The following is a 12,957-nucleotide window of genomic DNA, read 5'->3' as shown; positions in this document are numbered from 1 at the left end:
ATGAATCAATAAACTAATACTTATAATGAACCAATGATAAACTAATACTAACAGTAAACTAACAGGGAACTAAAAGGATTTATGTCCGAACATTTTATTGCGTCTAAAATAGTCATCTTTAAAACTTTGACAAACCGTCATTAAACAAAACGCACGTAAATCAAACAACGGTACAAATAGGCAAAATATGACGTCACTTACAGTAAGCAAAATAATAAATAATACATTTCTTTGGAATAAACCATCAGTTTTAATTTATATATAAAATCTATATAAAATTACACATATGTATTAAAGATAAATGTTTATAAAAAATTAAATATATTTTATTCATAATGCATTAATAATGTGATAATACATTTCTCTCGTTCATCAGTTCTATTTTACTGATATATAATTTATAAACAAATTATAAACTTATAAACTCTGCATATATATTAAAATATATTTATACATATTAAAACTTTTATTATTATTATTTTAGTATTTTTTATTATTGAATAACAAACCAGCCACATTGAGAAGAAAACTTACACATGTATATCAGGGTTCTACTCTATAATAATATCAACACATTATAAAGTTCCACTACAATTTAATATTTTAAAAAGTTTTATTTTAACTCTTTCCACACACGCTCCTAATTGAACACAACAGAACATGTTAGAACCCTGACCAATCTGATTGATCATGTATGTGCAGACATCTTGTTTCTGCTGGGGGGGGTTTGATCACATCCGTTAATGAACGAGTGAAAAACAAAGTGTGAAAAAATCAGTTTATTCCATTGACAGGGTTAGAATAAACAACACAACAAAGCTGTTTTTATTTACACACATGTCCCTCTGTGACGGGTCAGAACACACACTGGTCGTCTGCTGGACCGTCGCTATGGAGACGCTTTGGTTTCGGTTCTGAAAGGAAAAACTCACCAAGAATTCAAACTGAAACGTTCCTTTGAAGCACATCGGTTCTGACCAATGAAGCCCGTCCCAGGGGGGCCCACATGGATCCGGATCAGAACCGGTTCCAGGCCTGGAGGGCCCTGGCTCCTGGAGGCCCCAGCTCTACTGCGTCTTCATCTTGTCCCCCAGCAGTGTGACCAGCAGCCCGTGGAGGAGGCCCCCGGTGAGGATGAGGAGGGTGCTGGACAGGGGGCTGAGGGACAGCAGGGCCCCCAGCGCGTAGAGCAGCAGCAGCAGCAGGAGGGTCCTGTAGCTGGCCAGGGGCCTCAGGCTCAGCCGGGGCTCCCGGCTCTGGTCGGGGGCCCGCCGGGGGACGGGGCTCCGCCTCAGCTTCAGGCTGGACTCGGGATTGGTCAGGTAGTGACGCCCCAGGCGGCCCAGGAAGTCAGGGCGGGAGCAGAGGGCGCTCATGTGGCCCCCGAGCTGTGGGGGCGGAGCCACAGCAGGGTTAGACTGACTCATGGATAAGCTAACAGGTAAGTGCTAAGCGCTAACACCTACCCTCTGGTTGAGCAGCGCTGACACGCGGTACAGCAGCCGCACCAGCGCCGCGTTCTCGTAGCTCCTGATTGGCTGCAGCTCGGGGTCACCCTGGTACTGGATGTCGAAGCGACGGAGGCCGCTGATGATCTGAGGACACGCCCCCCAGGTTAGACTCTGTTCTGTGAAACCCCGCCCCCTCCAGGGCCCCCTGACCAATCACTGACCTGCCTCCGGCCCAGCTCCGTCAGCACCGGCCCGTCCTCCCCCTGCATGCAGTCGGGCAGCAGCTTCCTGTCGCCGTCCTCCTGGGACACGCCCAGATTGGACATGAACTGAGTCAGCTGACCCTGGTTCAGCTGGGGGCCACAAGCACAGAGAGGGGGGTCACCGACAGAAGACACAGGTCTGACTAGTCGTTACTGGTCACGATTAGTCAGCTATTAAATCATGGACAGCTAATTTAGCCTGTTAGCTGCTAACTAGCTGGTTATCTGCTAATGTTAGCTGCTGACTAGCCAGCTGGTTAACTGAACTCACCTTGAAGATGAGGCACAGGTTCTCCAGAGCCCTGTCCAGGAACTCGTGAGTCTTCTTCAGGCACTCTCCGCTGTCCTCAGGCTCCGCCCCCGTGAAGGTGTGGTTGGGGTCGTGGGACCCCACCCCGAACCAGGACAGGAAGGAGCGGCCGGCGGCCGCCTCGCTGGAGTGGTCCGAGATCTTCTTGGCTGTGTGTCGGGCCTGAGCGATGATCTGGATCAGCTTCATGACCTGTGACACAGGTCAGACAGTTAGCGTATTAGCCACACATGGCACGCCCATCGGCTCAGGACACGCCCCCCTGCCCCAGACTCACCGCCCCCTTCAGCTCGGCGCCGAACATCTGTTTGTACTGGCAGTCCTGGCCCTCCAGGGCGTAGACGTGGCTCTTCACCCGGAACACCGTATCGGTCATCACCCGTTGCCGTGACGAGAGGTAGCTGCCCCCGTGGCTGGGCGTCAGGTGACCCCGGTGCTGGCGGTGGTGGAGGACGTGCTCCGGCTCCAGGAACAGCTGCTCTCCTGGTGGGACGCCGAACCGTTAACGGGGGAGCGGGGAGATCCCGACGGAACCCAACAGCACCAGACAGAACCCAACAGCACCCGACAGAACCCAACCGAACCCAACAGCACCAGACAGAAGTCAACCCAACATCACTCGACAGAACCCAACAGCACCCGACAGAACCCAACCGAGCCCAACAGCACCCGACAGAACCCAACCGAACCCAACAGCACCCGACAGAACCCGACAGAACCCAACCGAACCCAACAGCACCCGACAGAACCCAACCGAACCCAACAGCACCAGACAGAAGTCAACCCAACATCACTCGACAGAACCCAACAGCACCCGACAGAACCCAACCGAGCCCAACAGCACCCGACAGAACCCGACAGAACCCAACCGAACCCAACAGCACCCGACAGAACCCAACCGAACCCAACAGCACCAGACAGAAGTCAACCCAACATCACTCGACAGAACCCAACAGCACCAGACAGAACCCAACAGCACCCGACAGAACCCAACCGAACCCAACAGCACCAGACAGAAGTCAACCCAACATCACTCGACAGAACCCAACAGCACCCGACAGAACCCAACCGAGCCCAACAGCACCCGACAGAACCCAACCGAACCCAACAGCACCCGACAGAACCCAACCGAACCCAACAGCACCCGACAGAACCCAACCGAACCCAACAGCACCAGACAGAAGTCAACCCAACATCACTCGACAGAACCCAACAGCACCCGACAGAACCCAACCGAGCCCAACAGCACCCGACAGAACCCAACCGAACCCAACAGCACCCGACAGAACCCAACCGAGCCCAACAGCACCCGACAGAACCCAACCGAACCCAACAGCACCCGACAGAACCGAACCCAACATTACCCTACAGAACCCAACCGAACCCAACATCACCTGACAGAACCCAACATTACCCTACAGAACCCAACCGAACCCAACATTACCTGACAGAACCCAACATTACCCTACAGAACCCAACCCAACAGCTCCCTACAGAACCCAACAGTATCCAACTGAACTCCACCGAACGTCACTGAACCCGACCCGCTCTCACCCTTCTGGACCATCTCGGCCAGGCTGGGCTGGGCGAACACCTTGGAGACCCTGAAGACCATCAGGGCGTTCTTCACGTTCACCAGGTCGGTCCTGACGCTCCTGTTGAGGAACATCTGGAACAGCTTGGTGTACATCAGCAGGTTCTCCTGCACAAACGCCTCCCTGTGGAGGAGCGGGGAACAGCAGCTCACACACCAGAGCGTCTGGCTCCTGGGGGGGGGGGGGTTCTGGACTCACCAGGTGTCGGGGACGGTCCGGTTCTGCTCCGGCTGGAGGTGGATCTTCTCTCCGGTGTATCTCCAGGGCTGGATGTAGCTCAGCCAGGTCTCCAGCACCTGAGCGGGAGAAACCAGCCGTCAGAAGGTCCAGGGGGGGTTCTGGCGGTGGGGGCGTGTCCGTGCGGGTGTGTCCATACCGCTCTGAAGGAGGCGTCCAGCGGCCAGTGGCCGAAGCAGTGCTGCAGGAACAGGAAGAGCTTCTGCTGGACGAAGCGCTGGACCACCACCCTGCGGACAAGAGGACACGCCTCAGAACCAGCTGGCATGGGCGTGGCGCAGCATGGGCGGGGCTCCTCACCTCTTGAACTCCTCCAGGGGGCTTGCGTGAGCGTGGTGGGCGGAGGGGGAGGCGGTTAGCTGCTCGGGCGTCTGGCTGTTGGAGAAGGCGTGGAGGTGTTTGACCAGGAGGCGCACCACCAGCACGTGCTCCTCTGTCGGCTGGAACGGCTCCTGGGAACACAACCGGCCACAGGGGGCGCTGCAGAGTCACGTGACGGCCAATCAGCTCCCAGCCTCAACAAAGCAGCCAATGGGAACGCATCCCAGTCCAAAGCAGCCAATCCCAGCTCAGAGTGACTTGTGTTCTATGGAGGACGGAGGTCTCGTGCTAACAGGAAGTAGCATCGCCCCCGTGTGGCAGGAGGAGGTCTTTTTTTTTCTGTATGTCAGCGCTCAGCAGCGAGCGAACACGGCGTGGCTCTGAGCAAAGCATGTTGGGAATTGAACTCATAAACGAGTCGACTCGTCGTAGTGGTGGGACCTCAGTGCTCCATGAATGCTAATGCTAACAGCAAGCGGCTACGTGTCAGCAAGCAGAGACACGCTTCTGGAGGCAGAACAGACAGAGAAGCTCCAGGACAGAGAACCTTTGGCCTTCAGGACAGGAAGTTTGTTCAAAGCAAAGCAGAACGTCATGGAGAACCATGAAGAACATCATGGAGAACCATGAAGAACATCATGGAGGACCATGGAGAACATCATGGAGGACCATGGAGAACATCATGGAGAACCATGAAGAACATCATGGAGGACCATGGAGAACATCATGGAGAACCATGAAGAACATCATGGAGGACCATGGAGAACATCATGGAGAACCACGAAGAACATCATGCATGAGAACACAGCAGGGAAGCAGAACAAAAAGCTCCACAGCCTCATTCCAGGATGACTCCTGTCAGGGCTACTTCCCTCCTAGAACCAGCCTGGAGGTTCAACCTGACTCCGTCGTTATGGTAACCTGACTCCATCGTTATGGTAACCTGACTCCATCGTTATGGCAACCTGACTCCATCGTTACGGTAACCTGACTCCATCGTTATGGCAACCTGACTCCATCGTTACTGTAACATGCACCCATCGTTACGGTAACCTGACTCCATCGTTATGGTAACCCAACCCCATCGTTATGGTAACCTGACTCCATCGTTACGGTAACCTGACTCCATCGTTACGGTAACCTGACTCCATCGTTATGGTAACCTGACTCCATCGTTGCTGTAACATGCACCCATCGTTACGGTAACCTGACTCTGTTGTTACGGTAACTTAGCTCCATTGTTATGGTAACCCTACCCCATCGTTGCTGTAACATGCCCCCATCGTTATGGTAACCTGACTCTGTTGTTACGGTAACCTGACTCCATCATTATGGTAACATGCCCCCATCGTTACGGTAACCTGACTCCATCGTCACGGTAACCTGCCTCCAGCTGGTGATGCCCCTAACACACACCCCCTCTGTGGCGCCGGCGCGCCCCGGAGAGAAGTAGCCTTGACGACGAGCCGAACTCACTGAGGTTTACCTCTAGGAGGCGCCAGAGGTGCGGGGCGGAATGAAAAGGTAAAAGTACTTGGTAGGTGTGGAGCGTCCCAGAGCCTGGGGGGACGTGGGGGTGGCACGGCATGCTGGACATACTGAGACGGTACTGCAGCAGCGCCAGCTGTGGACCCCCAACCACCAGGTGGAGGAAGAGGAGGAGGAAGAGAAGTGACCACAAGGGAGGAAGAGGAGGAGGGACGATAAGCAAAGAAGAGGAGGACAGATGAGGAAGAGGAAGGAGAGGAAAAGGAGGATGAGGAGGAGGAAGAGGAGGAGGAGGAAGAGGAGGAGGAGGAGGAGGAGGAGGAAGAGGAGGAGGAGGAGGAGGAAGAGGAGGAGGAAGAGGAGGAGGAGGAAGAGGAGGAAGAGGAGGAAGAGGAAGAGGAGGAGGAGGAAGAGGAGGAGGAGAAGGAGGAAGAGGAGGATCCAACCAGATAGAAATTGGTTAAATGTTCAGGAGGGAAGAGCAGAAACAGGGGAGGAGACAAACAATAAATATTGACTGTAGGAAAACAATTAAACAGCTAGAGGGCGGGGCAGGGGCGGGGCTGACCGGGGCCACACCACACTGAGCAGCTGTGACATCACAGTCACATGACAGGAAGGACCGAGCAGGGCAGCTCGTCTCAGGCAGAATAGTTTCTGGGTTCCAAATCATTTAAATTCAGGTTTGGGTTTAAATGAACGCAGGAGGAAGAACCTCTGAATTCTGATTGGTCGGATTGTCAGTGTGGTGCTGCCCCAGAAGACCACGCCCAGTCAGGACAACATTTAAGATCCTACAACCAACCGCCAACATGTTTCACACAGCAGTTAGTCTGGTCAGACCGAACCGGAAACCTTCTGTTGGTGTGTTCCAGTGTTCACGTTTGTGTGCATCCGTGTGTCTTTGACACACATTTTCTGACGGACGCAGACGGCGTCTCCGGGGGGGTGACCTTTAGATGAACTTCATTCAACACAAATATTCAGTTTTTCCATTTCTCCACTTAAAATTCAAACCCGGAAATCGTCATTTTGTTTTGATCTCACGCAGGATTCTGGTCACCGGACTCACCTGTGTGATTCTGTCTGATTAAAATCAACCAATCAGCAACACGTGTTTGTTTGAAGCTGCAGTGAGAGAGGAGTTAGTCAGACCCCCCCAGGGAACAAGAGTCCTGTTGGGTTTGTCTGTTAAAGCGCTTTGGAACGTTCATTAAAACAAAGACACAGGTATTACTACAGGTATTACTACAGGTATTACTACAGGTATTACTACAGGTATTACTACAGATGTTACTACAGATATTACTACAGGTATTACTACAGATGGTACTACAGATGTTACTACAGATATTACTACAGGTATTACTACAGATGGTACTACAGATGTTACTACAGATATTACTACAGGTATTACTACAGATGGTACTACAGATATTACTACATGTATTACTAGAGATGGTACTACAGATGATACTACAGATATGACTACAGGTATTACTACAGATATTACTACAGATATTACTACAGGTATTACTACAGGTATTACTACAGGTATTACTACAGGTATTACTACAGATATTTCTACAGATATTACTACAGATGTTTCTACAGATATTACTACAGATGTTTCTACAGATATTACTACAGATGTTTCTACAGATGTTACTACAGATATCACTGATATTGCTACAGTACAGATGGAGATGTCTTTATTAAAGTTTTTTAAATGACTACCAGGCTTTAACGTTTTGATGAAATGTACAATTTTACTGTTTTTTTCTTTTTACTTAAACAGTTCTGACATTATTTCTAACAGAATCATTGAATCAACAGTGTGTTTAGTTTCTATATTGTACTATTGTCTAAACTCAATCCTTGCGTCGTTCCTACCGTATATTCTGTTATTACTTTTGGGATGTATAAACGTCATGTTGGGATACGCACATTTTTGTGAAGCGCATCCCAGGATGCACTGTTTCCTGGAGGTAACATGAACTCTGAGCTTCCCGAGCAGTTAGCTCCGTGTTACCTGACATTAGCTACATGCTACCTGAGCTAACCCAGCGTGTCTTGCTAGCAGGGGCGTGTTCACCTGCTGATGGGACCTCTGCCCAGACGCAGGTGTTCCTGCTAACCCTACGGTACACGTTCCACACAAAACGGGCTGGTGGTCAGCCAATGAGCAGCCAGCTGCTGAGGCTGCGGTGTAGGGGGGAGGGGCTTGGTGTGGGCAGGTGTTTCTTACCTTGACCTGAGGAGACTGCAGCTTCTGGTACATCTCCAGGGAGTAGTGATGGAGCCAGACCTCCACGAACATCTGCAGACGGAACAGGAAAAGCTGTCGTGTCGGTCCCAACAGAAGCACAGCGCTGTTCCCATGGGAACGCGTGCAGCGTTTCCATGGGAACGCGTATGGCGTTCGGTGCCCGACCTGCAGCAGCGCCTCGGTCCTCCAGATCTCCTGGGCGGCGGGGTCGGCGTTGACCGACGGCTGGTGGAAGATGTGGTGCTTCAGGAGGCTGGGGCCGTGGACGCCGTGGCCCAGTGACACGCCGGACGAGCGCGGGGAGGGGGCGCTGACGGAGCCCCTGGGGTCCAGCGGGGAGGGGGGCACGCTGCCCTCGACGGGCAGGAAGTACTTCAGGTAGGTGTCCACCAGCACGAAGTAGGCGCTGTCGGTGGAGCCTCCCTGTGGCCCCGGGGGACACACCTGGAGACCAGCAGCCGGGGTCAGGGGGATCAGGTGCGACCCGCGGGGGGCACAGGGGGGTTCTGGGGGACTCACCTTCGGGGTGACGAGACAGACGGCGAAATAAAACAGGAAGTATTCAAACGGGTCTGCAGGAACGTTAAGGAACCAAACGGGGGTGGGGGCGGTGGGGGGGTGTCAACAACCTGCTAACGGCTAACTGCTACGTGTCCCCACCCCATCTCTAACCCGTCACAGTCCCTGATCGCTGATTGGAGGATACTGAAGGCGATGTTGAGGGTCATGTGACCTGGCGGCAGCTGCAGCTTGTTGTGGAACAGAGGGCATTCTGGGAGGACCCCCTCCTGGATGCTGGCCTTCACCGGACCCTTACAGACACAGCAGAGGACAGAGATCAGGCTTCCAATCAGAGGCCAGCTGGCGGTCATGTGACCAGATGTCTCACCGGCAGGTGGTGGACTGGGACTTCATATTTGTAGTCCTCTGCCTGTAGTTTGTAGACCAGCTTCATCAGGGGCCCGCTGGGGACAGAGGGGACAGAACCCTGTTAGATGGGGGCTCCTAGTTTGCTGGGGAACCCGTGAGGCGGCGAGCGCGACAGGAAGTACTTTGGGTGGAGGAACTCCAGCACGATGTGGAAGTCGGCGGTCCGCGGGTGCAGCAGACGCAGGTTCCAGCCGGCGAGGACGCCGTCCAAACTCCCGAACATGCTCTCCACCAGCCAGGGGAACACCAGGTGCAGCTCCTGGGGGGACACAGGAAGTGTGAGGAAACCCAGGCTCCACCACTATGACGCGCTGATGTCACTTCCTGCTCATCACAGGTCAGACACGCCCCTTTATGTTTGATGACTTCATTAAGTTTCTCAGTTAACCCACCAATAGTTAACATCAACTAGAAAAACAATTCAGCAGCTTAATGCTTAACGCGGAAACCTGACCCGACAACATTGGTTCCTACATCATTTAGTTCCTACAGGAGGACAACATTGGTTCCTACATCATTTAGTTCCTACAGGAGGACAACATTGGTTCCTACATCATTTAGTTCCTACAGGAGGACAACATTGGTTCCTACATCATTTAGTTCCTACAGGAGGACAACATTGGTTCCTACATCATTTAGTTCCTACAGGAGGACAACATTGGTTCCTACATCATTTAGTTCCTACAGGAGGACAACATTGGTTCCTACATCATTTAGTTCCTACAGGAGGACAACATTGGTTCCTACATCATTTAGTTCCTACAGGACGACTCCTTCAATAATGAATAAATGTGAACTAACAGCAGGTGGTGAGTTTTCTAATAGTCTATCGTCTTCACTAGTTAGTGGTGGTTAGTGGTGGCTACTGGTGGCTAGTGGTGGTTAGTGGTGATAACTGGTGGCTAGTGGTGGTTAGTGGTGATAACTGGTGGCTAGTGGTGGTTAGTGGTGATAACTGGTGGCTACTACTGGTTATCGTACCTTGGCTGGATACTCATCGATGACTTTCACCAGGTCCTGGCATCGCTGGAGGAGGGTTTTGGTGCTTGAATCTGCTTTAAGGTTGACCTGGAATATTAAAAAAACTAATTCAGCAACAGAAAACCTCTGGGGTATTTATTTTACCTATGGGGGCCAAATGAGATGTAATCTTATGGTGTATGTATTTAAATGACTCCAGTACAGTAATATTCTAGTAATACTTTAGGGCCCAGACTCACCAGCAGGAAGCTGGGCTGCTGGAGGGTGGGGGCCGCCATCAGGACCGCTGATCTGACCCCACCTGGACAAGAACAGGTTGATGCCTGCAGATGGAGGCAGCTTTAAAGTAACTGTTAAACCTTTAAAATATTAAACTTTTAAAATAACTGTTAAACTTTTAAAGTAACTATTAAACATTTACAATAACTACTAAACCTTTAAACTATTAAACCTTTAAAGTTACTGACGTCACTTTTCAACTACAACCGGCAGCTCAGCGCGAGCTAACTAGCTAACCAGCTAACGGTAGCTAATGGGAGCTAACCAGCTAGTGGTCACTAAACGTGGCTAATGGTAGCTAATAGGGGCTAAAGGTAAGCTAACGGTAGCTAATGGTAGTTAACGGTAGCTAGCGGGACCTAGCGCAGCTCCACAGACTGACCGCGCCGCACAGGGGTCTCTCTGGACCGGGACAGCCTCCGTGGATCCGCTAAACGTTCACACGGGAACGTTTTCACCTCCGCGACCCGCAGCGAATCAAACAGCCGCCTTCTGTCAACACAGCGATTCAAACCGGACGGAAAGAGCCGCCGGAGTCTTCTTCGTTGGTGTTTGGGTCAGCGGCCACCCCGCTGGCTGCTGCCGCCTGCTGGTAGGAGGTGAAACCTACACTCTATTAAAATACACACACGGATGATAGATAGATAGATAGATAGATAGATAGATAGATAGATAGATAGATAGATAGATAGATAGATAGATAGATAGATAGATAGATAGATAGATAGATAGATAGATAGATAGATAGATAGATAGATAGATAGATAGATAGATAGATAGATAGATAGATAGATAGATAGATAGATAGATAGATAGATAGATAGATAGATAGATAGATAGATAGATAGATAGATAGATAGATAGATAGATAGATAGATAGATAGATAGATAGATAGATAGATAGATAGATAGATAGATAGATAGATAGATAGATAGATAGATAGATAGATAGATAGATAGATACTTTATTAATCCCGGAGGAAATTGCATATATCCACTGCTCAGGCATTAAATAACAAATAATACTGGATAAACACCAGGAGAAAAGGAAACACTGACATCACAGGACATACCACAAGACATACATTACACTAACAGACAGGCACATGCAGCACTAACAGGACTTATATACTAAACTATAACTAAAATAATAAAATTTAAAAATATTACAGTATTAAAATATAAACAGTATAAAATAAAATTTAAACAGTATAAAATTGAATTAAAATATAAAACAGTATAAAAAATAAATAAATAAATAAATTATATATATATATATATACAACAGTATAAAATTAAATTTAAATTAAATTAAATTAAATCCATATTCAACCCCGTGCTGACCTCGCCACCTCCCCCCCGCTGCTCCTGGGGAGAGTCATTGTACCCCCTGATGGCACGGGGCACGAAGGAGGACCTCAGCCTCTCTGTGGAGGCGCTGTGTGACAGCAGTCTGCCGCTGAAGGTGCTTCTCTGCTGGGAGAAGGTGGTGTGTAGGGGGTGCCTGGTGTTGTTCATGATAGCCTTAACTTTAGACATGGTCCTGCTCTCCAGAAGCATATCCACAGAGTCCAGGCTCAGCCCGACCACTGAGCCCGCTCTGCGGATGAGTCTGTTCAGACGGTCCATATCTCTTTTCCTGGCCCCCCCACCCCAACACACAATGGCGTATGACAGCACACTGGAGACTACGGACTGATAGAACATGAAAAGGAGCTTAGGACAGATGTTGAAGGAGGCCAGCCTCCTCAGGAAGTACATCCTGCTCTGCCCCTTCTTGTACACACAGTTGGAGTTGAGTGACCAGTCCAGTCTGCTGTCTAGCTGCAGTCCCAGGTACTTATAGTTTTCTACCACCTCCACCTCACTGCCTTTGATGATCACTGGCTGTGGAGAGGGAGGTGCCCGCCGGAAATCCAGAACCATCTCCTTTGTCTTGGAGACGTTGAGCTGGAGCTGGTTCTGTTGGCACCACTCCACGAAGTCAGCCACCAATGCCCTGTACCCCCCCTCATCACCCTCCCGGATACATGCCACTATCGCGGTGTCATCGGAGTACTTCTGTATGTGGCATGTATCCGAGTTGTGCTTGAAGTCTGATGTGTAGAGGGTGAAGAGAATGGGGGATAGAACGGTCCCCTGTGGCGCCCCCGTGCTGCTGGTCACCATAGAAGACAAACAGTCCCCCATACGGACGTACTGGGGTCTGTCCGTTAGGTAGTCCGTAATCCAGCTCACGAGGTAGGGGTCCACAGCCATGGAGGTCAGTTTATCCTGCAGGACCTGGGGCTGGATGGTGTTGAAGGCACTCGAAAAGTCGAAGAAGAGCACTCTGACGGCACAGCCCCCGGCGTCCAGGTAGGAGAGTGTGCGGTGGAGGAGGTACATGACAGCATCGTCAACCCCAACCTTGGCCTGATAGGCAAACTGGAGAGGGTCCATAGCACCCTGCACCTGTGGACGCATGAGCTCCAGGACCAGTCGCTCTAGGGTCTTCATTACGTGGGAGGTAAGAGCGACCGGTCGGTGGTCGTTGAGCTCAGTAGGGCGTCCTTTCTTGGGTACAGGGACAATGCAGGAGGTCTTCCACAGTGACGGGACCCTCCCCAGCCGCAGACTGAGGTTGAACAATTGTTGCAGGGGGTCCCCTAGTTCCGAAGCACAGGCTCGGAGGAGTCTTGGGGAGACCTTATCTGGTCCAGCCGCCTTGTAGGGACGGAGCCTCCTCAGCGTTGTCGTCACCAGGTCTGCAGTGATGATGGTCTCGGTCGTGGTGGGAGCAGGAGGTTGTGGCGAGGTTGGAAGTCCAGTGGTTGAGGTGGGGCCGTTGAGC

At 51.0% G+C, this 12,957-nt stretch overlaps 1 protein-coding gene across 3 annotated transcripts; it reads right to left on the bottom strand.

The window, feature by feature from the left end:
- Nucleotides 1–616: 616 nt before the first annotated feature.
- On the bottom strand, nt 617–10,641 carry smpd4 (sphingomyelin phosphodiesterase 4). Of its 3 annotated transcripts, none has more exons than XM_068314914.1 (19): nt 10,507–10,641; nt 10,085–10,168; nt 9,846–9,932; nt 8,987–9,123; nt 8,824–8,899; nt 8,641–8,746; nt 8,454–8,506; nt 8,100–8,378; nt 7,914–7,985; nt 5,712–5,801; nt 4,157–4,308; nt 3,996–4,086; nt 3,818–3,915; nt 3,579–3,742; nt 2,302–2,507; nt 1,986–2,216; nt 1,673–1,804; nt 1,467–1,595; nt 617–1,388 (listed from the first exon to the last, which is right to left on the bottom strand). In XM_068314914.1, the coding sequence occupies exons 2-19, from the start codon at nt 10,121–10,123 to the stop codon at nt 1,068–1,070; spliced, it is 2,463 nt and encodes an 820-aa protein (XP_068171015.1). In that variant the 5' UTR covers nt 10,124–10,168; nt 10,507–10,641; the 3' UTR covers nt 617–1,067. The 3 variants fall into 3 exon arrangements, with proteins under 3 accessions (XP_068171015.1, XP_068171016.1, XP_068171017.1); XM_068314915.1 differs by having other exon boundaries at nt 10,085–10,146; nt 10,507–10,640; XM_068314916.1 differs by lacking the exon at nt 5,712–5,801.
- Nucleotides 10,642–12,957: the final 2,316 nt, after the last annotated feature.

Source organism: Antennarius striatus, chromosome 5 (assembly GCF_040054535.1).
Source record: "Antennarius striatus isolate MH-2024 chromosome 5, ASM4005453v1, whole genome shotgun sequence".
Classification (NCBI taxonomy): domain Eukaryota; kingdom Metazoa; phylum Chordata; class Actinopteri; order Lophiiformes; family Antennariidae; genus Antennarius; species Antennarius striatus.
The sequence above is the reverse complement of the archived record's forward strand: the minus strand, read 5'-3'. Positions and strand labels throughout refer to the sequence as shown.